Here is a 24,487-nt window from a genome sequence, read left to right on the forward strand (position 1 = left end):
CTATGTGCCCATCCTTTATAGCAATCTGCATCAGAAGGTCCAGCCTGAGTCTGTCTTCCTGCTCAACCTGAGGAGAGACTCTGAGACTTCATCACACACCAGGCAGGAGAGGGTGAGTGAGTCTGTGCTCCTTGGTCATGCTCCAGCAGAGATGCAGCCCAGCCCAGTAAGTGCTAGGGAGAGAGGGATGGTGCAGGGAATGTTGGAAGCAATCTATGCAGGTTTGGAATAAAGCACCTTGAAGTTCATATTCTTGGTTCTGGTTGAGATGTGAGAACTCTCATTCAGAGTTCTACTTTCACCCTCAATGGCCTGGCTCTGGCTGGCATCCCTCCCACTAGAGAAGCAAATGCACCTCTGTAAACATTCCCCTTGTTCAGTTGTGGTTCAGCCACTCAGTTGTGTCCAACTCTTTGTGGACTGCAGCACGCCAGTCTTCCCTGTCCTTCACCATCTCCCAGACTTTGCTCAAACTCATGTCCATTGAGTTGATGATGCCATCCAACCATCTCATCCTCTGTCCCCCTTCCCACTAACACTTCAGTTCATTACGGGATCAGTGATGAGGATGAGGACAAGCATGATGAGGATGATATGAACCATACCATCCTGTCCTGTTATTGAAGGCTTCCTAGGTGTCGGGCTCTGAAGTATAAGTTTTATATTTCCTTCTTGAGTACATCTGCATAATTTCTCTCCAATCATATGTATACACATTACTATTATTTTAATAAGAGGAAAGAAGTGAAATATTTTATGTAACATGTACCAGTTTATGGGGCTTTCCCGGTGGCTTAGTGGTAAAAAGGATCTGCCTGCCAGTGCAGGAGACTCAGGATCAAGTCCTGGGTCATGAAGATCCCCTGGAGAAGGAAATAGCAACCGACCCCAGTGTTCTTGCCTGGGAAATCACATGGACAGAGGAGCCTGGCGGGCTACAGTCCTTGGTGTCTCAAAGAGTCAGACACAACTTAGGGACTAAACAATAGCAACCAGATCAGGAGTTAAAGAATGATAAAATCATGTTTGAAGTCAGTCATTTTGGACAGAGTGATTCCAGATGCAAGGTATGTGGGCAATCCTCTGCCACCCCAAACCATCATGTCACTCACGTCCCTGTCAGTCCTGGCAGAGACTCCCTGCTCCCTGCTCACTGTTACCAGGAACACTTGTACTTGGTTGGTGGGAATGAATAATGATACAGCCATTGCAGAAAACAGAATGGAGGTTCCTTAAAAAAATTAAAAGCTGCAACTAATTGAAATAGAACTACCATAGGATCTAGCAACCCACTTCAGGGTAGGTGCCAAAGAAATAAAATCAGAACCTCTAAGGGATATTTGCATTCCCTTGTAATCATCATATTACTTGAATAGTGAAAGTGTGTTTATTGAAGATGAATAGGTAAAAGATGTTGGGTGTATATATAAACAATGGGATATTACTCAGCCATAAAAAGAAGGATATCCTGCGATTTCTGACAACATGGAATGACCTGGAGAATATTATGCCTATTTTTTAACTCATTTACTATAATTGGAGGATAATTACTTTACAATGTTACAATGGTTCTTGCCAAACATCACCAAGAATCAAAATTTCAAGAGAGTTCTTAAATTATATTATCGTTTACTCATTGACAGATGATTAATAAAGGACAAAAATGGTATGGACCTAACAGAAGCAGAAAATATAATGAGGCGGCAAGAATACACAGAACTATACAAAAAAGATCTTCATGACCCAGATAATCAGATAATCACCCAGATAATCACCCAAATAATCATGACCCAGATAATCTTCATGACTCAGATGATATAATCACTCATCTAGAGCCAGACATCCTGGAATGTAAAATCAAATGGGCCTTAGGAAGCATCACTATGAACAAAGCTAGTAGAAGTGATGGAATTCCAATTGAGCTACTTCAAATCCTAAAAGATGATGCTGTGAAAGTGCTGCACTCAATATGCCAGCAAATTTGGAAAACTCAGCAGTGGCCACAGGACTGAAAAAGGTCAGTTTTCATTCCAATCCCAAAGAAAGGTAATGCCAAAGAACACTCAAACTACTGCACAGTTGCACTCATCTCATGCTGGCAAAATAATGCTCAAAATTCTCCAAACCAGGCTTCAACAGTACATGAACCATGAACTTCCAGATGTTCAAGCTGAATTTAGAAAAGGCAAAGAGGAACCAGAGATCAAATTGCCAACATCTGTTGGATCATAGAAAAAGCAAGAGAGTTCCAGAAAAAAATATCTACTTCTGCTTTGTTGACTACACCAAAGCCTTTGACTGTGTGGATGACAACAAACTGTGGAAAATTCTTCAAGAGATGGGAATACCAGAATGCCTGACCTTCCTCTTGAGAAACATGTATGCAGGTCAGGAAGCAACAGTTAGAACTGGACAAGGTACAACAGACTGGTTCCAAATAGGAAAAGGAGTACATCAAGGCTGTATATTGTCACCCTACTTATTTAACTTCTATGCAGAGTACATCATGAGAAACGCTGGGCTGGATGAAGCACAAACTGGAATCAAGATTGCCAAGAGAAATATCAATAAGCTCAGATATGCAGATGACATCACCCTTATGGCAGAAAGGGAAGAAGAACTAAAGAGTCTCTTGATGAAAGTGAAAGAGGAGAGGGAGAAAGTGGGCTTAAAGCTCAACATTCAGAAAACTAAGATCATGGCATCCAGTCCCATCACTTCATGGCAAATAGATGGAAAAACAATGGAAACTGTGAGATTTTATTTTCAGGGGCTCCAAAATCAACGCAGATGGTGACTGCAGCCATGAAATTAAAAGATGCTTGCCCCTGGAAAAAAAAAAAGCTAAGACCAACCTAGACAGCATATTAAAAAGCAGAGACATTACTTTGCCAACAAAGGTCCGTCTAGTCAAGGCTACGGTTTTTCCAGTAGTCATGTATGGATGTGAGAGTTAGACTATCAAGCAAGCTAATCACCAAAGAATTGATGATTTTGAACTGTGGTGTTGAAGAAGACTCTTGAGAGTCCCTTGGACTCCAAGGAGATCCAACCAGTCCATCCTAAAGGAGATCAGTCCTGAGTGTTCATTGGAAGGACTGATGCTGAAGCTGAAATTCCAATACTTTGGCCATCTGATGCAAAGAGCTGACTCTTTTGAAAAGACCCTGATGCTGGAAAAGATTGAAGGTGGGAGAAGTAGGAGACAACAGAGGATGAGATTGTTGGATGGAATCACCAACTCAATGGACATGGGTTTAGGTAAACTCCAGGAGTTGGTGATGGACAGGGAGGCCTGGCATGCTGCAGTCCATGGGGTCGCAAAGAGTCGGACACGACTGAACTGAACTGAACTGAACTGTATAGCACAGTGAACCCTTCTCAATATTCTGTGAGACTAATTTGGGGAAAAAATCTAAAAACCAGTGGATATGTATGATGTATAACTGATTCACTTTCTTGTACACCTGAAACTAAAATACCAGTAAATCAACTGTATTCCAATAATTTTTAATAATATTCTTTAATATGGCAATGTAATTCCATTAGATAAAAACTCAAAAACAAAGATTCATTCAAATTAGAGATAAAAAATGTAAATCTTCATGATATAAAATGCCATTCTAAGCAAGGAGTAAAGCAATGAAAACAATAATTTATACCTAGAGGCAACTAACTGAGAAAATGGAAAGTGTATCACACCCTGGTAAAAAGTCCTAAAATGCCTAGATTTAATGATAAATAAAGAGACTTACAAATATCAAAAATCACACATTGTGTGATACCAGTCTGAATAAAATGTTATAAAAGTCTGAATAAAAGTCTGAATTTTATGTTATCCTCCTGCAACTTGGAAGTAAGAAGTAAAGCGGAGAGGTGCACAACCACCTGAGGAGAGGAGGGACATTTCCAGGACATTCACTTTTCTCCTTTTCCTTTCTGTATTAACAAATCTCCAGAGATTGGGATAACATGGACCAACTGACTAATGATGAGCTTTGGGCATTGAGCCCTAAGGTCATACCATTAAAAATAATTGGCCAGTGCCTCCAGCTCTTTAGTTTGCCTGTTCTAATATTGTGAGTCCACACCTATGTCTCCATCCTTTGTAGGAACCTGCATCAGAAGGTCCAGTCTGAATATGTCTTCCTGCCCATCCTGAGGAGGGACCCTGAGACTTCATCACACACCAGGCAGGAGAGGGACAGTGAGTCTGTGCTCCTTGGTCATGCTCCAGCAGAAATGCAGCCTAGCCCAGTAAGTGCAGAGGGAGACAGTGGTTGACAGCGGGACTATTTCAGCATTATTTCCTCCTCAAGAGCAACAAATATGATAGTTTTCATAGAAAGGTAGGAAGACACCCATCTACATGGTTTTGGAATAGTGACTTTTGAAATATATGTATTTGGTTCTGGTTGGCATATGAGAACTCTCATTCAGAGTTCTGCATACACCTTACTGGTTCTGGTTCTGACTGGCATCCTTCCCATCAGAGCACCTAATGGGTCTCTGTAAACTTTCTTTCACACATTTAAATAAAATGAAATGGTGATGAACAGATGATGAAAATGAGGAGGATAAAGCTCATCATAACATCATGTACTGTTATTCAAGGCTTCCTAAGTATCAGGCTCTGAGGCACGTTTTATGTTTCTTGCTTGATTCTGTCTGCATAATCTTTCCCAAATTATTAGTGCACACATTATTATTACTTAAATAAGAGGAAAGAAGCAGAGCATTTTATGTCATATCTACCACTTCATGTTAAAGTGTTAAAGCCAAGTCTGAAGCCTGTCAATCTGGGCAGACTGACTCCAGACACAGAGCATCAGGGCAGACTTCCCCTTTTCACCCAAACAGTCCTGTCACTTCCTGGCAGAGACTCCCTGCTTACTGTGCCCTTCCCCTTGGAGTTGTCTGGAGGGCACAGTGTTGGGCAGGTATCACTTGCCACATATACTATAGGAAGAATGTCTGAGATCACAGATGAAGCCATAGAAATAACTGGCACCTGATACTTTAGGGTAGATCTCTGTTGATGCTGTTCTTTGATTTCACTTCACCTGTCCACTTTCTCCTCTATAGTTAGAATGAGCTAAGTCAATCATGAAGGAGACAGAAAATCAGTCTTAGGGCCCAGTCCTATTAAGGAAAATGAAAACATTTAAAATAATGTACTCCAGATGTATCCATAGTTATACCTCTCTACCTCTGCTGAAAACTTTCAGAAAGTCTATAAACAATGAAATTTAGGGCATGGGACTCAGAGAAGAAAAACATTTAGTTTTGAATCCTGTTTGCTTCACTCATTCTTAGTGTACTGTGGGGTAATTTCTTAGAATCTTTGAGATTTAGGATTATCAACTGAGGGATTCCTCACTAATACAGAACCACTGGATTGGGACTAAGCAAACAGGCTCACCCTCAATGCAATAACTATGTGATGGATGCAAAAGAAAGGGAAAAATACATATTTGATTTTGTTACTAATAATGATAAGGCTATTTGTCATATCATCAGGTTTAAATATCTCTAGATCTGATGTTGTGGTTTCCTTACATCCCTGACAGGACATTTTAGTTTCTACAAGTACATTCTTCCTAGACTAAGAGAACTGAGTGAGGCTCATTTATTTCTGATTCCCCAAAACCTGTATCTTGTTGGTGCAGAAGAGACACCAAGGATAAAAATGCCCAGTTAAGTGTTGAATAAACTCTTTTTTTCATGGAAACAACATGTGAGCAATATGGTCCACAGAGTGGACCAATTATGTCAGTGTTTTCATCCTTTTCAGAAAGTCCCACAGGTCTAGAGAAAAGTTAAAACACTGGTTGTTTCTGTTTCATGGGCTTCCTTTGAGACTTGTTATTTTCCATTTAAGAGCATCTGCAACATTCAATCATTGAGAAGTCATTGAAGAAATTTTGGTAAATATGGGGGGAAAGAGTTAGAAAAGAAGAGGACATGCACATTTTATTTCACGTGGCTAGCCATATTTTAGGATTTGATGTTTTCTGTGCTCCACCTCTGAGATAGGAAAGGCTTTGATCTCTCTGTCATATACTCCATGATACATCATTACATTTTGGGCTTTGCACTTAATTAATAAACATGCATGTGTACTAAGTCACTTCAGTTGTGTCCAGCTATTTGCTACCCCATGGACTGTCTCCTGCCAGGCCCCTCTGTCAATGGAGTTTTCCAGGCAAGAATACTGGAGTGGGTTGCCAAGCCCTCATCCAGGGGATCTTTCTGACCTGCATCTTTTATGTCTCCTGCATTGGCAGGCAGGATTTTTACCACTAGCACCTCATGGAAAGCCCTATTATAAACACATTATCCCAATAATGATTAAAATTCTGTATACAACTGACCAAATATTTATTGCTTCCAACTACCCTCTGGTGCCACATGTATTCTAGAGTAGGTGTTAGATCTTCATGTCCAAGAAGAGAAGCACAGAGAGCGTGAGATAATTGCACATATTTCACTTACAAGGATGAAAGACCCAGGACTCTTATCACTGATCTGCTTTTTTCTGCACCAGCTCTCAGTCATCTCCACTGTAGCTAATGTGTTTCTTTTCAAACCTACTTGGCTCCCATAGGTGATAGGAAGGTAGATAATTACTTCATCCTCTTTTGGTTCAGTGAGAATCTGTGAATCATGGGACTGAGGTCGCAGTTTACAGAGGTCATAATGGCACTAACATGGATGACTGTAAGGTTTTCAGTGAATAGTCATGCAAACTGCAGTCCAGCTTTGAAATTTAAGGTTGAGAAGATTTCCTATACAAGGCGAAAATGGCATTGGATGCAGTTGACAGAATATTATATTTGCACTGAAACGAGTACAGGGAATTAGCTTTCCTGGTGGCTCAGACAACAAAGAATCTACCTGTGATGCAGGAGGCCCAGGTTTGATCCCTGGGTTGGGAAGATTCCCTGCAGAAGGAAGCGGCAACCCACTCCAGTATTCTTACGTGGAGCCTGGCTCCTCTGTATCCTTACAGAGGAGCCTGGCGGGCTCCAGTCCATGGGGTCGCATGGAGTCAGACACAACTGAGCACACACATACCAAACTGGTAATGCACCCACTGAGAGAACTTAACTAATTACCACTCACATGTTATGTACTAATTTCCATTTGTCTGAAACAGAGAAATGTACGAGAATGTTCATTGGATTGTTGGAAGCAGGAACTGATATAAATAAAAATAACATATGCAATGTAAACTAAATATTTATTTAATATATCAGTTCAGTTCAGTTCAGTCGCTCAGTCATGTCCGACTCTTTGTGACCCCATGAATTGCAGCATGCCAGGCCTCCCTGTCCCTCACCAACTCCTGGAGTTCACTCAGACTCACGTCCATTGAGTCAGTCATGCCATCCAGCCATCTCATCCTCTGTCATCCCCTTCTCCTCCTGCCCCCAATCCCTCCCAGCATCACAGTCTTTTCCAATGAGTCAACTCTTCGCATGAGGTGGCCAAAGTACTGGAGTTTCAGCTTCAGCATCATTCCTTCCAAAGAAATCCCAGGGCTGATCTCCTTCAGAATGGACTGGTTGGATCTCCTTGCAGTCCAAGGGACTCTCAAGAGTCTTCTCCAACACCACAGTTCAAAAGCATCAATTCTTCAGCGCTCAGCCTTCTTTACAGTCCAACTCTCACATCCATACATGACCACAGGAAAAACCATAGCCTTGACTAGATGGACCTTAGTCGGCAAAGTAATGTCTCTGCTTTTGAATATGCTATCTAGGTTGGTCATAACTTTTCTTCCAAAGAGTAAGTGTCTTTTAATTTCATGGCTGCAGTCACCATCTGCAGTGATTTTGGAGCCCAAAAAAATAAAGTCTGACACTGTTTCCATTGTTTCCCCATCTATTTCCCATGAAGTGATGGGACCAGATGCCATGATCTTTGTTTTCTGAATGTTGAGCTTTAAGCCAACTTTTTCACTCTCCTGTTTCACTTTCATCAAGAGGATTTTTAGTTCCTCTTCACTTTCTGCCATAAGGGTGGTGTCATCTGCATATCTGAGGTTATTGATTATTTCTCCCAGCAATCTTGATTCCAGCTTGTGTTTCTTCCAGTCCAGCGTTTCTCATGATGTACTCTGCATAGAAGTTAAATAAGCAGGGTGACAATATACAGCCTTGACATACTCCTTTTCCTATTTGGAACCAGTCTGTTGTTCCATGTCCAGTTCTAACTGTTGCTTCCTGACCTGCATACAGATTTCTCAAGAGGCAGATCAGGTGGTCTGGTATTCCCATCTCTCTCAGAATTTTCCACAGTTTATTGTGATCCACACAGTCAAAGGCTTTGGCATAGTCAATACAGCAGAAATAGATGTTTTTCTGGAACTCTCTTGCTTTTTCAAAATATATCAAATTATATATTACTGCACTTAAATGTGTTAAATTTGTTAAAGTGAAATTAATTTATATAAATTTACAAACTGAAGAAAATGCTGTCTCTCCTTATATAATAATGTGTGTCAGAAAATTGTTTGATGTAGTTGTATGTACTTCACAAGAGACTTAACCAAATGGTGTGGTAACGAAGTGCATTCAGAGGCAGTATGGATATTATTTTTTTAGGGAAGATTTTTTAAAAGCTGGTTGTATGTGTGTTAGTCACTCCATCTTGTCCAACTCTTTGCACCCCCATGGACTGTAGTCCATGAGGCTCCTCTATCCATGGAATTCTCCAGGCAAAAATACTGGAGTGGGTTGCCATTTCCTTCTCCAGGGCATCTACCTTACCCAGGGATTGAACCCAGGTCTCCTGCTTTGCAGGTGGATTCTTTACTGTCTGAGCTACTACAGAAACCCTAGAAGCTGGTTATGGGTATGTAAATGAATATTGACATTATGAAAACATTTACAAGAAAACATATGTCAAGTTCATCACACTGGTTGCTTTGGGGACGTGTATGCAGGGAAGTGGGATTGAACTGAGGTTCCAAGAGAAGTTAAATTTTATCATTAATGTTTCAAATTTCTACAATATGTGGGATCTGAAGAAATATTATTACATGTTTATATTTTAAGAATAAGTGTGGTATTCATGACAGTATTAATCAATAATATTCATGGAGACTTTTCTAAGTGTTGGGCAATATTCATTCTGAGGCAGTGTTGATCAAGCCCTGGTTCACAGAAGGGAGACAGACACTCATCTATAGAGGTGCTGAAATAGGTTCTAGGCTGAGGTCAGGGTAACTAAGCATTTTTAAATAAGCACATGTAAATAATTGGTGAAATGGAACTGAAAATCACTGCTTTAATCAATATAAATGATTTTTTAAAACTTTCTTGCAATGGTCCTATTGGTAGGTTCAATTACTATCACAATTTCATAGATAAGGAAACTGCTCAGATGTGTTTGCATTATTCTATTTAAATCTTTTTCACAACACACTCCCTTGTCATTGCAATATTTTTTGAAATAGAATATGGATATATGTCTGTTGACAGATGAACAGGTAAAGAAAATGTGGAGTGTATATAAACAATGGGATATTACTCAGGCATGAGGGGAGATAGAGAGGAATCAACATGAACCCTGTTATTTTTTTTTGTTCTGTTACATTTATGTTTTTAATTAATTTACTTATTTTAATGGAAGATAATTTAAAAATTGTGATAGTTTTTGCCATACATCGACATGAATTGGCCAAAGGTACACATGTACAACCAACAAGGACTTTTTGTATAGTACAGGGAACTCTGCTCAATGTTATGTGGTAGTGTGAACGGAAGGGGATTTTGAGGGAGAATGGGTACATTTATATGTATGGCTGAGTTCCTTTGCTGTCCGCCTGAAACTATCACAACATTGTTAACTGACTACAACCCAATATAAAATAAGATTTTTTTTTAATAAGAAGTTTTTAAAAAGAGCTGTAGTTGTGAGGCCTAGTGGTGGAGAAGGTAGAGAAATGTTGGTCAAAGGATATAACTTTTGCTAAAAAATGAATATATTCTGGGGATCTAATATGCAGTCTGATGACTATAATTAATAATTTCATATTGTGTTCTTGAAATCTGCTATGAGAGGTTTGTTTACCTTACACCACAAACACGTGAGCACAAATAGAAGTTATGTAAGGTGACATATACATTAATTACTTTGATTGTGGTAGTCACAATTTGTATTGTAGTAAATCATCATTTTGTACAAGTTTTCATAAACTTCATGTGGCAAAACCCAAATATAAGCAATTTTGTCAATCACTTCAATAAACTGGAAAAAAAAAGAAAAACAATAAAGGAGTATTAGTTCACCAGCAAAGAATGGACTCCAAAAAATGTAAAGTGGTCTCACACATTAGACATTTAACTGAGCTGGTATGAAAACAAACACTGTATACGATTAAAAAAAAAAATTTCAAGAACGTTTCTAAAATTTCATTATCATTCAATCATTGACAATGCTCTGTATGCTAATGTCATAATTATAGTCATTAATTCTGTATGATCACGTGCGCTGAATTAAACCATACAGATCAAATTTTTAAGTCCACCAAAGTCAAATGAAGTATATACTAAATGATTTTTTAAATGCAACCCTGATAAGTGAGTAATCACTTATTTCATGAAGGAGGGAAGACAGGAAAACCAATAATAAAACTCTGAATATCACTTAAATATGTTTTCTGATTGTAAACATTCATTTTTAGTTTAGAATCCAGATGAACAATTTCTTCATTTCATAGAGATGTAAAAATATTCCAAATAAAGGAAATAACTAGAATTTAATTTAAATAAGATTTATACAAATATGTTTAATTTCTTTGAATTATATTTTTTCTTAAAGGAGGAAGGGAATTTCTCTTTCTGTATTATTTCTAAAGAAGTAGGCTGTATTTAACTGAGATCATAGATATTAATTCCAATGTTCTTGTCCCCTTTCACTTTTATGTGGAGTTTTATAATCTAAGAGTTTGTAGACAGATGTGTCTAACAGAAACCAAGGAGGAAAAATTCTAAGCAAATAGAATTTGTCATAGTGAGAAATATTGCTGGAGGAACAAGAGTGTATAATCTTAGAAATAAATTGCTTGAATCCAAAATATGGACACAGTCTCAACGCCCGTTTACTTATTTCCTTTGTTTCCAGCCCTGTTTCCTTTTTCCAAAGGTGTCTGAGATACACAGAACTGGAAATTTAACAAGTGTCTCAGAATTCTTCCTCCTGGGCCTCTCAGATGATGCAGAACTGCAGCCTTTGCTCTGTGTCCTCTTCCTGTCCATGTACCTGGTCACCGTGTTGGGGAACCTGTTCATCATATTAGCCGTCACCTCTGACCCCTGCCTCCACACCCCCATGTACTTCTTCCTCTCCAACCTGTCCTCGGTTGACATAGGTTTCATCTCCACCACAGTCCCCAAAATGATTGTGGACATCCAATCTCAAAGCAGAGTCATCTCCTATTCAGGTTGCCTGACTCAGATGTCTATTTTTATCCTTTTTGCACGTACGGATTGTATGCTTCTTACTGTGATGCCTATGACAGATTTGTGGCCATCTGTCACCCACTGCACTACATTGTCATCATGAACCCATGCCTGTTTTGCTCCTTAGTTTTGGTGTCCTTTTGTGTTAGCCTTTTGGACTCCCAGGTGCACAATGTGACTGTGTTACAACTTACCTGTTTCAAGGATGTAGAAATTTCTAGTTTCTTCTGTGACCCTTCTCAACCGCTCAACCTTGCTTGTTCTGACACTTTCACCAATAACATAGTCAGCTATACTATCCGTGCCTTGACTGGTTTTCTATCTCAGGAATCATTTTCTCTTACTATAAAATTCTTGTCTCCATTCTGAGAGTCCCCTCATCAGGTGGGATGTACAAAGCCTTTGCCACCTGTGGTTCTCATCTGGCAGTTGTTTGCTTATTTTATGGAACAGGTCTTGGTGTGTACCTCAGCTCAGCCATCTCACAATCTCCCAGGAAGGATGCAGCAGCCTCGGTGGTGTACACTGTGGTCACCCCCATGCTGAACCCCTTCATCTACAGCCTGAGGAACAAAGACATCCAAAGGGCCCTGTGGAGGTTCCTGGTAGCACAAACTCAACTTAGGACCTCGCAACCGATTTGCATGTATACTAAAAAATGTAGCAAAACTAAACCTGGAGATCTAAAAATTCCACCTCTCTCATGACACCATTTTTATAGCTCTTATGGACTTCATGTCTCTCCTCACTTTCTACCTGAATATTACTTCTCTTTACGGTTTATCCCCCTGCCAGTGCAGGAGACACAAGAAACACAGGTCCAATCCCTGTGTCTGGAAGATCCCTGGAGGAGGAAATGGCAACCCACTCCAGTATTCTTGCCTTTGAAATCCCATGGACAGAGAAGGCTGGTGGTCTACAGTCTGCAGGGTTGCAAAGAGTCAAACAAGACTGAGCACATGCAAACACACATGGTTTAACATGACAGTGGGGAATTCTAAGAGTCTTTTGTATCAAAATCACTCCTTGAATGAATCTCATTAATATCTATGGAGATTCTATATTTTATCTTTGGTAGCCCACGCATCCTCAAAAGATGAATAATTCTCCAGGCAAGAACACTGGACTGGGTTGCCATTTCCTTCTCCAAGGCATGAAAGTGAAAAGTGAAAGTGAAGTCGCTCAGTCATGTCTGACTCTTCATGACCCCATGGACTGCAGCCCACCAGGCTCTGCCATCCATGGGATTTTCCAGGCAAGAGTACTGGAGTGGGGTGCCATTGCCTTCTCCGGTGGAGAAGTTTAGAAGACTTAAATCTGTTCCAGAGAAGGCTTTGAAGAGAAGGGGCTTATTTGGTTTTATGATAAGAGGGAAGAGGTAAGAGAAAAATAATATTCAATATTTCATGAGTTTCACTCTGTGTCATTCACAGAATTGTGGAGCCATACATTGCTTCATCAGTTCAGTTCAGTTCAGTTCAGTCGCTCAGTAGTGTCCAACTCTTTGCAACCCCATGAACTGCAGCACGCCAGAGGTACCCAAATCTGAAGTCCGTAAAAAACATGGTTATGGAAAAATCAGCAAGAAGCAAATTTCCCTGACAGGTAACGTGTTGATTGCTCGATCTCTTGGGAATGTATGGCTCCACAACTCTCAGCATGTTAACTGAAGCCTTGCTGAGCTTCACAAAGGTGCTATTGAAGATCTGCCGGAGGTGAAGGAGCTGTAGCACCTTTTGAACCTTTGGGCCACGCTGTTGACACCTCTGATCCTGACGACAAATGCCAATTTGGGTTCTGCAGGTACATAGAAGTTGCCAGCTTTTTGTTCCATCCTAGCCATTCGAATTTCAGTTGTGTACATCTGCATGTATTCCTTGCGGTAATGCTTAGCTTTTTCATAGACAAGCTTCCTCCTTGCCTTTCAAAGCATCTTTTGGGCAAACTTCTTTCTCAGGTGCTTAATCTTAAGCTCTGTGTAATTCTTTTGCTTTTTCTTAGGGGTTTCAGGCACAGTAGGAACCTCCTTTTTTTTTCTCTTCTGCACATTTCATGGTTCCAGCTGGAAAAGAGGTATCTCAAAATTTGTGTGTGTGAAGAGTAAATACGTTGGAGCTATAAAGTTTCAAAGAGTTCCCTGCACAGAGTAACAAACAGTTCAATAAACCATAACTATTTCAGTGGAATCAAACTATTAATATGCGTATATTGCTAACAATGAGCTGTACGTATTGGTCTCATATTTTATTTTTTTTATCTTTATTGGAGTATAGTTACTTTACAATGCTGTATTAGTTTCTACTATACAGAAAAATGAATCAGTTATACGTGTACATACTTCCTTCCCATTCAGGTCACCACAGTGCATTAAGTAGAGTTCCCTGTGCTATACAGTAGGTTATCTATTTTATACACAGTATAAGTAGTATATATGTGTCAATATCAGTCTCCCAATTCCTCCCACCCCATGGTTTCCCCTTGGTATCCATATATTTGTTCTCTACACCTGTGTCTCTATTTCTGCTTTGCAAATATCTATACTATTTTTCTAGATTTCATATATATGAATTAATATACAATATTTGCTTTTCTCTGACTTACTTCACTTTGTATGACATTCTCTAGGTCCATCAATGAACACTGGGGTGCATGTGTCTTTTTCAATTAGGTCTTATACTTTATTAAATGGATTCTTTCCTTCCCTGTAACCACACTCCTTCCGTAAGATAAGGAGTTCATATTCTGTGGATAATTGGAAAGATATCTGGAGCTTGCCTAGAAGATGGCAAGTGAAGGTCACTCCAAAATGCTGTCTCAGTCTCAGCTGACCCTAGCAGTTCCCTGTCTAACCACAAATAAGCCTGCTTTCTCTAACTGGTTCTTCAGAATTCTTTGGTCACTGGAGGCAATATAGTATAGTTATAAAAATCATGCACTCTGAATTCAGACGTAGTTTCACTACATGTATAACACCGGCCAATTATTTGAGCTCATGTGTGCTGTTTCACTATTTGTGTCAAGTGGATAAGTATCTGCCTCATAAACTTTTTGTGACAATCAAAAAGATTAATATATAGAAATATCTTGAGTATTAAGATAGTGAATGATACAGAGTGAAACTCATGAAATATTAAATATTATTTTTCTCTTACCTCTTCCCTCTTATCATAAAACCAAATAAGCCCCTTCTCTTCAAAGCCTTCTCTGAAACAATTTAAGTCTTCTAAACTTCTCCACCAGAGAAGGCAATGGCACCCCACTCCAGTACTCTTGCCTGGAAAATCCCATGGATGGCAGAGCCTGGTGGGCTGCAGTCCATGGGGTTGTGAAGAGTCAGACACAACTGAGCGACTTCACTTTCACTTTTCACTTTCATGCCTTGGAGAAGGAAATGGCAACCCAGTCCAGTGTTCTTGCCTGGAGAATCCCAGGGATGGGGGAGCCGGGCGGGCTGCTATCTATGGGGTCACACAGAGTCGGACACGACTGAAGTGACTTAGCAGCAGCAGCAGCAATAGCAAACTTCTCAACGGTATGGGACATGGGTATGGCCCCATGGCATGTGACATCTTAGTTCCAATGGTATTAGTTCCCTGACCAGGGATCAAACCTACACCCCCATCATTGGAGGCACAGAGTCTTAACCACTGGACCACCAGGGAAGTCCTTGAGAAGGAAGTGTTTCTGATAGCACAGAAAGGATGCAGTCCCACCCCGGCCACTGCAGTAGCACTTCCTATGTGCATTTCTGATACACTAAACTAAGGACCAGAAAGCTTAAATGACTTTTTTCTAAGGTCACAGAGGTAATAAGTTGAAAAGTGAAGACTAGAAATCAGGTGTCTTGGTTCCCAGACCAGTTTTCTTTCCATTCCAACAAGAAAACCCTGTGACCTTATGACAATAGGCAACATAAAGGTGTTTCTCTGCATACATCTCAAATGCATCGCAACTGATAATAGTAGAATATTCTGATGGGATGGTTCTATAAGCAAACTACACAAAACATAAGACAAGCAGTGACATAAGCATCTATCACAACTAGCTAGGAAAATATGAGAAAATTAAACCCAAATTCAGTAGAAGGAATAAGACCAAAAATTAAAGAATTATAAGTAGAATAAAACTGAGAGTTTGTTCTTCAAAAACAATTAAAATATCTAAATCCCTACCAAGATGAAGAAAAGGGGGACTACATAAATTACCAAGATCAGGAATGAAAAAGGAGATATTATTATCATTACAGCTTTTAGACATTAAAAATAAATTATAGGACTTTATTAATAACTTTAGACCGACAAATTTGGAAAGTTATGGAATGGACAGATACAATATAGCAAAACAAACACAAATTTTATATAATCTTTGTCTATTTATACATTCAATATAAATCACCACTGGAGTAGGAAATGGCAACCCACTCCAGAATCCTTGCCTGGAAAACTCCATGAACAGTGCCACCTGGCAGGCTACAGTCCATGGGGTTGCAAAGAGTTGGACAAAACTGAGCATTACACACACACACACAAATTTACCAGTAAAACTATTTTACAAAAGCTTCCTGTCAAGAAAACCCAAATATAGATTCCCTGGTGAACTTTTCCAAACATATAAGTAATAGATATAGATAGTTCAGATTTCATATAAAGTCTTCAGAACAGTTTCCAACTTTTATGAGGCAGCATGAACCTGATACAAAGCATACTGACATAAAAGAAATTACAAGACAAACCTCATTAACACAGACACAGAAATATTTTTTCAAATAGCATTTTGAATCTAGCAAAATGAATAGGTTAATAAGCTAATCTATAACATTCCCAAGTATGGTCTATTCCAGGACTACATGTTGTCTTACCACTTGAAAACCAAGGAATGTAGTAATTCTCCACGTTAAGAGACCAAGGAATTATTTTTAAAGACCTTGACATAGACAGAAAAGGCACTAGATAAAATCCATTATCCATTAATGATTTTTAAAACTCTTCCCATATATATATATATATATATATATATATATATATATCCTTATGATTGATTATGGATGATTTATGTTATTGTACAGCAGAAACCAACACAACGTTATAACGCAATTATCCTCCAATAAAGATTTTTTTAAGTTACAAGGTATTTTTTAAAAAACATCTTCACAATTGAGGAATAGATAGTAGAACAGAATTCCTTTCCTTTTTAAAAGTTATCTATGAAAAACTTATAACTATTATTATACTTAATGGCAAAATATGGAACATTTTCCCCTAAGATCAGGAAGAATGCAAAGATGTTCACTTTCATCATTTCTATTTATTACTATAAAGAAGAAAAAGAAAGGGTAAAATTTAGAAATCAAGACTTTCTTTTATTGGTCTTGATAAGATTGTATACAATGAAAATCCAAAATAACTCATAAACCATTTAAATAAATAATTGAATTTATAAATGTCATGGATAAAAGATCAATGTACAAAAGGAAACTGCAATTCTATGTGCTAGCCTCCAAAATCAAAAATTAAATTAAAATATTTACAAAGGAAGACATACCACAAGCCTAGAAATAAAGTTATTCAAGACCTCTACAATAGAAACTACAAAAAAAACTGTTAAGAGGAATTAAAGCTGACCTAGATAAATTAACAATTATATTGGGCTCATCATAGTGTTGTAAAAACGTTAATTTTATTCATGTTATTCTATAAAGTCAATGCAATTCCAAGCAGAGTCCCAAAAGATTTGTGAAAATTGCTAAGGAGATCCTAAAATTAATATAGAATCAAGTGGGAAATAGAGAAGGCATGACAATCTTGATGAATAAAAAGGTTGGAAGGCTCTTGCTACCAAGTATCTAAAAATATTGCAAAATTATGTAAAGACTGAGAAATCATCTTCAGCAATCAAAAGAGATGGTAACATAATCAAACCTTTCTGAAAGATTTCTTGAACTATGGCTGGCTGGGAATTCCCAGACTTCATAGTTCCCTCCCACTGCTAAGATCAGAGTAAGCATATTGTGTTGGCTAATGTTATTATTACATCTATTACTATACCCTATCTGCCCCTGCTGCCTTCTCCCTTCACCATATACATCATGAAATCAACCCTGAATATTCATTGGAAGGACCATTACTGAAACTGAAGTTCCAATACTTTGACCACCTGATGCAGAGGGCCAATTCATTGGAAAACACCCTGATGATGGGAAAGATTGAGAGCAGAAGGAGACGGGGGTGACAGAGAATGAGATGGTTGGATGGCATCACCAACTCAATGGACATGAGTTTGAGCAAACTCCAGGAGATAGTGAAGGACAGGGAAGGCTGGTGTGCTTCAGTCCATTGGGTCACAAAGATTCTGACATGACTTAGCAACGGAATAACAAGATTCAGTGAGAAGCCAGTCCTAAACCAACCAAAGAATTGTATTTCTCTGGCCACAATGAATTGGTAACAGTTGGCAAGTAAGCCAATCAGATTGAACTGTAACAGGTATATTGGAATTGGTCAGAATGATAATCACTCTCTTCTCCCTGACACATCAACCTGGAAAGAAAGCAGCTAGGATCTTCTGAGGGCCACTGTGGAGAGAAAGAGCCCACCAGGAAGAATAGTTAGTGCAGAAAGATGTACAGTCAAGGAATGGAGACAGAATTTATCCAGATAACATCTTTTTAGCTCCAGGATCCAGCCATCCCTGCGATTAGTTATAACCAAGGATTTTTCTGTAATCAAACTATTTAATTCTCTTTATAGTTTACAAAAATGCAAAGAATGAAGACAAGCCAGAGACTGGGAAAAATTATCTGCAATACAGTTTATATATAGTATATACCTGCAATACAGGTATATATAGTATACATAATTTACATATATATAATATACAACAGATGTTTTATGTATATGTATGTAACTAGATAGAGACATATACATACATTTAAAAAGGATAAGTAACCAGAGGAAGGGCTTCCCAGGTGGTATAGTGCAAAAGAATCCTCCTGCCAATGCAGGAGACACAGGAGACATGGGTTCAATCCCTGGCTCAGAAGATCCCCTGGAGAAGGAAATGGCAACCCACTTCAGTATTCTTGCCTGGGAAATCCCATGGACAGAGGAGCCTGGTGGATTACAGTCCATGGGATCATAAAGAGTTGGACATGACTGAGTGACTGATCATGCACAAAAGTGGCAGTTTTAAGACATGGCTCCCAAATTCTTTTATAGTCCTCTCATGAAAGTGAAGTTCATATTTCCTCTTTTGAATCAACTTATAATTCTAAGTATGAATTGTAGCTGAAACTATTAATACCTGTTTCTAAAAACTTTGTTACCCAGCCTATTGAAATGTCAGTTTCAAAATGGGGCCAATAAAAATTACAATTTTCTATAACATTTTTAGATCTTAGCTATGCATTCTCACATGCTCCTACATTCACTGCCACAGGTATAGAACTCTTTTCTTATCTCTGTGGACTCTACACAATTTAATCTTGATTTCACGCAACCAGTTTCTCCAGGGACTAGGGGTGGGGAAAATGGGGAGATAGTGATCAAAGGATGCAAACTGCCAGATAAAAGATGAATAAATTCTCGAGATCTAACTATAGTCAGGGCTTACCTGACTTCCCTGGTAGCTCAGACAGCAAAGAATCCACCTACATTGTAGGAGACCTGGGGTTTATCTCTGGTCAGTAAGATCCCCTGGAGAAGGGAACAGCTAACTCACTCCAGTATTCTTGCCTGGAGAACTCCATGGACAGAGGGGACTAGAGGTTACAGTCCCTGGCATTGCAAAGAACTGGACGTGACTGATCAACTGAGCACACACACACACACACACACACACACACACACACACACACACAACCATAGGAAACCTTTCAAACAGAAAAGGAACCAAAAATGGGTGAAATGCTTCAACAGGTATCCCCCAGAAAGAAGACATCCAGGGAGTTGCCTGGTTGCCTAGTGGTTAGGTGCTGGGAGCCGCCACGGGAGGTCCCACCCATGACAGGGTCATGTGGAAGAGAACTGTTAAGCAAGGCTTCAGAACTTAAGGGGCTCCCTAGGCTTTCTCGAGCATCTACCCCAAAACCAGAATCTGTCTGTTTTACTGTTTCATGACTTTCACCAACTCCTCTGACATTAACAGGGGGCTAACCCTGACCACCTTTCTCTGGAAAAAATCAACTTAGGGTTATAGCTAATAAGTTTCCTGGACATGAGAGGAATATTTCAAATCAAACTCCCTCTGTTAGCATTCTAGCTTGCTTGGCAGGTATATCCAGACTCTTATAGCTACGCATGTGATTATGTACAGCCTCCCAACTGTGAGAGGCACAGAAAGCCTAAAACATAGAGCCTTTAAAAGAGTTAGAAGTTATTAGAGTAATGCTAGTGCTGATGTAGGATTTCATTTTTGGGCCAATGCTTGTTGCTAAGTTCCCATATCTCTTATCCACTGTGCACCTGGGAATGCATTAGTTAACATAGTGAGAATGCAAGAAAAACAAGTGTAGCCTTGAATTTAACCATATCGGACTTTTGAGCTAATTGGTTCTTTCTTGTAACTCACTGCACCTTTGCTCTATGAAAAATGTAACTCTGTTTGGCATTTTCTGAAGCTGACATAGATTTAAAATATAAAGAAAAAACACTTTGAGGGAAAATAAGTTTTCTGGTTGAGCAGCCTTTATCAAAAGAGGGTCATAAAATGTTCACAGGCCTCCAAGGCCAGAAGATACTGTATACAACATCTTTTGTGGAAAAGGTATACAGAAAAATCCTGGTTTTGATAAGGGCAAAACTGCTGGAATGTTTGGGCTGACTCTGTATGACCTTGCCTCTTTCATTTCCCTCTATGTAAAGGCAAGGTATAAAAGTACCTTTTGAAAAATAAAACTTTTGGGGCCTCGCAGAAGCTTGGTCACCCCGTGTTTTTTCTTCTCTTTATCTTTCTCTCTCTCTCTCTCTCTCTCCCTCTCCCTCTCTTTTTCAGGCTGATCCCTTGGAGCATGGGGGCTCCCTGCATTCACTTATCTGCCCAGGTTTCTAAGACCTGAACCGGAAGACGTTCTGCGTCTTCACTCCCTCGGGAGACTGGGAGGGCACCTGTGGCCTCTGTGAACAGGGCAAACTTCTTGTCTTGAAGTTTTATTGGTTCTCTCTGTAAACCAAGGAATATCAGCCTCTTTCTCTCCTCTATTTTCTTATCTACAACATTCTTTCCTTATCTCTCTCTAAATCAATCGCCGACGCTGTTTCTCCTTCGGGTTTCCCTGGATCCTGCGGGGGCTGGACCCCAGCAGTTAGGATTCCAAGCTTTCACTATCATGGCCCAGGTTCAATCTCTGGTCAGGGAACTAAAAACCTGCAAGTCACACAGCCCAAAAACAAAAACAAAAAAAAAAACAGATATCCAAATAATCAATAAGCATATAAAAGAAGTATTCACCATTGTTACATATCAGGTAAATGCAAATTAAAACCAGAAACAAGATAATAGTACATTCTGTGTTGAACAGCTAAAATTAGAAAGTGCTAATCAGGCATGTGGAACAGTTAGGACCTTCATTCATTGCTTTTAGGATTATAAGTGGAATTGCTTTTGAAAAACTGGAATACCTACCTAGACATAAAGTCTATCCTATGATTCAGTAATTTCATTCTTATATTCAAAGTATGTAACAAGAGACATAAGTTCATAGTCTGCCAAAACAGCAATTAAGAGGCAAATTAGACATTGAAAAAAGAAGCCAAATATGTAACTGTACATATTGTATCTTAACATTTACATGAAGATCAAAAACAAGCAAACTTAATAAATTATAATCAAAGCCAAAATTGTGGAGCAACATTTTTTTTTTTTTTTTTTTTTTTTTTTTTGCTGCACTAAGTCTTAGTTGCAGTATGCAGGATCTTTAGTTGTGGCATGTGAGATCTAGTTCCCTGACCAGGGATCAAACCCCAGCTCCCTGCAGTGGCAGGCAGATTATTAGCTACTGGACCACCAGGAAAGTCCCCAGAGCAATTATTGAGAAAGCAGATAAATGAACTTTCTGAAATCCTGGAAAAGTTCTGTTTGTCACAGTATTTAGTGTAAAATTTCATCAAGCTGTACACTTAAGATTAGCGCACTTTGGACCATGTAGATGACAACAACCCTGATCCAAACTGGAGCCAACTCTATGCAGTCAACAGATGTGCCAAAGGACCTGTAATATCAGCAAAATTACAATGCAAGAACTTGCCAGAAAAATCCAAGAAGCTGTGTATGGTCATGATGGAGAAATTTATGGAGGGGTCTATGGAGTGGCTGCCTCTGAGATAATGAAAGTCAAGCACTTTGTGTTCTGCTTTGAGCCAGTATTGATCAGTGAGTCCAATAATTAGGCAAAAAGCTGGAAACTGAAGCTTGGCAGGCCCCCATGCATCTGTTTCCCTGTCTCATTGCCCCCAAACTCAGAATAATGGTTTCTTCCCTCTGCCTTCCAATTCTCACACAAACTCTTACTTTAGACAACTCAAACCTGGAACTAGATAAAGAACTGACTCTGGGAAATGCAGTCCCAGCCACGTCCAAAGTACTACAACATAAGACAGCCCAACCAACTTTACTTGTAGCTTTCCTGTTGCAAGGTCTCTTTTATAAAAGTTCAAAATACTGGGTCCAATTCCCAGTCATAAGCAAGGATAAAGAACAAAATACAAAAATAACATAACAGATGAGACTCTTCTATCAAGGCTTTTGCACTTATTGATTTCCACTGGATTACTTATTAGACAGGGAAAGCTTTTAATGGTAAAAACTAATAATGTTTTTGTGTGAAAAAAAAAAAAAGAGAGAGAGGCGGGGGGCGGGGAATAGTGGGTAGGCAATTTCCAGTTTCCACCATACTAGATCAAAATGAAATTACCATTTACCAAAGAAACTACAAATACTTGAATGTCGATACCACAATGACTGCACACTTAGAGAACAAAGAGAATTAACTGGTAGCTAGTAATAATAATAAAAGATCACTCATGCCTATATATTAAAAAAATACTTTAAATGCCTGATGGGTCCAGAAAACTCCGTAATAGAAACAACATTTACATCTGAACCCTAATAAAAGCACCCCATAATAAAACATAAGTGGCTAGAGCTGAAAGGTATTAGAGGAAATTTATCACCTTAAACATTCATACCAGAAAATTAAACTGGAAATCAATGATCAAGCAGTAGCCCACTTTAAGGATGAGGCACTAATCTTTGCTTTGAGTATGAATTTTCTTAGAACACAATAAATGATGGTCATGGAGGTATTATCACATGATTTACATACACAGAGTTTCTCTCAGTTATGGGTTTTTCCAAAAGATGAGTGACAATTTCTTACATTCATAGGGTGTCTTCACAGTGTGAGATCTCACATGCTCCCTAAGATTTGAAAAAGCATTAAAGACATTCCCTCATTCCTTACTTTATATATTTTCTCTGGTGTGAGTTTTCACATGTCTTCGAAAGTAAGCAGGACAAACAAAGGCTTTCCCACATTCCTTACATTCATAGGGCTTCTCACCAGTGTGGCTTCTTACATGTCTTCGAAAGGATGAAGGACAACTGAAAGCTTTCCCACATTCCAGACATTCAAAGGGTTTCTCTCCAGTGTGCATCCTTGTATGGACAGTCAGGTATGAAGAATGGCGAAAGGCTTTCCCACATTCCTTACATTCATAGGGTTTCTCCCCAGTGTGTGTTCTCATGTGGATCCTAAGGGCTGAGGGGTAAATGAAGGCTTTTCCACATTTCTTACATTCATAAGGTTTCTCTCCAGTGTGAGTTCTTATATGTACCGTCAGGTGGGATGAGCTGATGAAGGCTTTCCCACATTCCTTACATTCATAAGGCTTTTCTCCACTGTGAGTTCTTAAGTGTTCAGTGAGGGATGAGGAACGACTGAAGGCTTTCCCACATTCCTTACATTCATACTGCGCCTTTCCAATGTGATCTTTCACGTGTGCTCGAAAGGACGAAGGGCAACTGAAGGCTTTTCCACATTCTTTACATTCATACGGTTTCTCTCTACTCTGATTTTTCACATGTGTATTCAGGGAAGTGGGAAGATAGAAGGCTTTCCCACATTCTAGGCATTCATAGGGTTTTTCCCCTGTGTGTTTTCTCATGTGGATGCTCAAGGAGGATGGACAATTGTAGGCTTTCCCACATTCCTTACATTTATAGGGTTTCTCGCCTGTATGTGTTCTAACGTGTACAGTGAGCTTCGAGGACTCACTGAAGGCTTTCCCACACTCTTGACATTCATAAGGCTTTTCTCCAGTATGGATTCTTATATGTATGATAAGATGAGAGGAGGAACTGAAGGCCTTCCCACACTCCTTACACTCATATGGCTTATCTCCACTGTGAATTCTTTTGTGTTTGGAGAGTGAGGAGGAACAGCTAAAGGCTTTCCCACACTCCTTACATTCATAAGGCTTATCTCCACTGTGAATTCTTTTGTGTTCTGTGAGGGATGAAGAACAGCTAAAGGTTTTCCCACATTCCCTGCATTCGCAACTTGTCTTTCCTGCATGAATCTTCATATGTGCCCGAAAGAAGGAAGAACAACTGAAGGCTTTGGTACATTCCTTACATTCATAGGGTTTCTCTTCAGTGGGAGTTTTCATATGCTTCTTAAAACAAGCAAAAAAATGGAAACCTTTCCCACATTCGTTACACTGATAGGGTTTGCTACCAGTGTGAGACCTAATGTGATTCTTCAGGGATAAATGATCTATGAAGGCCTTTTTACACACACGGCACTCATAGGCTCTTACTCCGGTAGTACTCTTGAGTATATTAAGGTGTGAAATTTGGCTGAAGGTTAGGCCACACTGATTTTCTTCATTATGTTCGTAGATGTTCTCAACCCCATGAATTCTTTCAAAAATAAAAAGCACATTATTAGTGGCAAGTAAATTTTTACCATTTTCAGTGCCTATGTGTATTTTTCTGGCCTGTCCAATGATAAGATGAAAGTA

General features: G+C 39.2%; 1 protein-coding gene and 1 pseudogene across 1 annotated transcript in view; one reads left to right on the plus strand and one right to left on the minus strand.

Moving 5' to 3' along the window:
* Nucleotides 1-283: 283 nt before the first annotated feature.
* LOC121819574 (putative gustatory receptor clone PTE01) lies at nucleotides 284-12,178 on the plus strand (annotated as a pseudogene).
* The window catches only part of LOC101109964 (zinc finger protein 699), a 32,647-nt gene continuing 15,386 nt past the window's right edge, over nucleotides 7,227-24,487 (minus strand). The window contains exon 5 of the mRNA XM_012177858.5: nucleotides 7,227-24,386. Within this exon, the coding sequence (XP_012033248.3) occupies nucleotides 22,928-24,386 (1,459 nt within the window). The 3' untranslated portion in view covers nucleotides 7,227-22,927. The remainder of the gene's footprint in view (nucleotides 24,387-24,487) is intronic.

Source organism: Ovis aries, chromosome 5, assembly GCF_016772045.2.
Source record: "Ovis aries strain OAR_USU_Benz2616 breed Rambouillet chromosome 5, ARS-UI_Ramb_v3.0, whole genome shotgun sequence".
Classification (NCBI taxonomy): domain Eukaryota; kingdom Metazoa; phylum Chordata; class Mammalia; order Artiodactyla; family Bovidae; genus Ovis; species Ovis aries.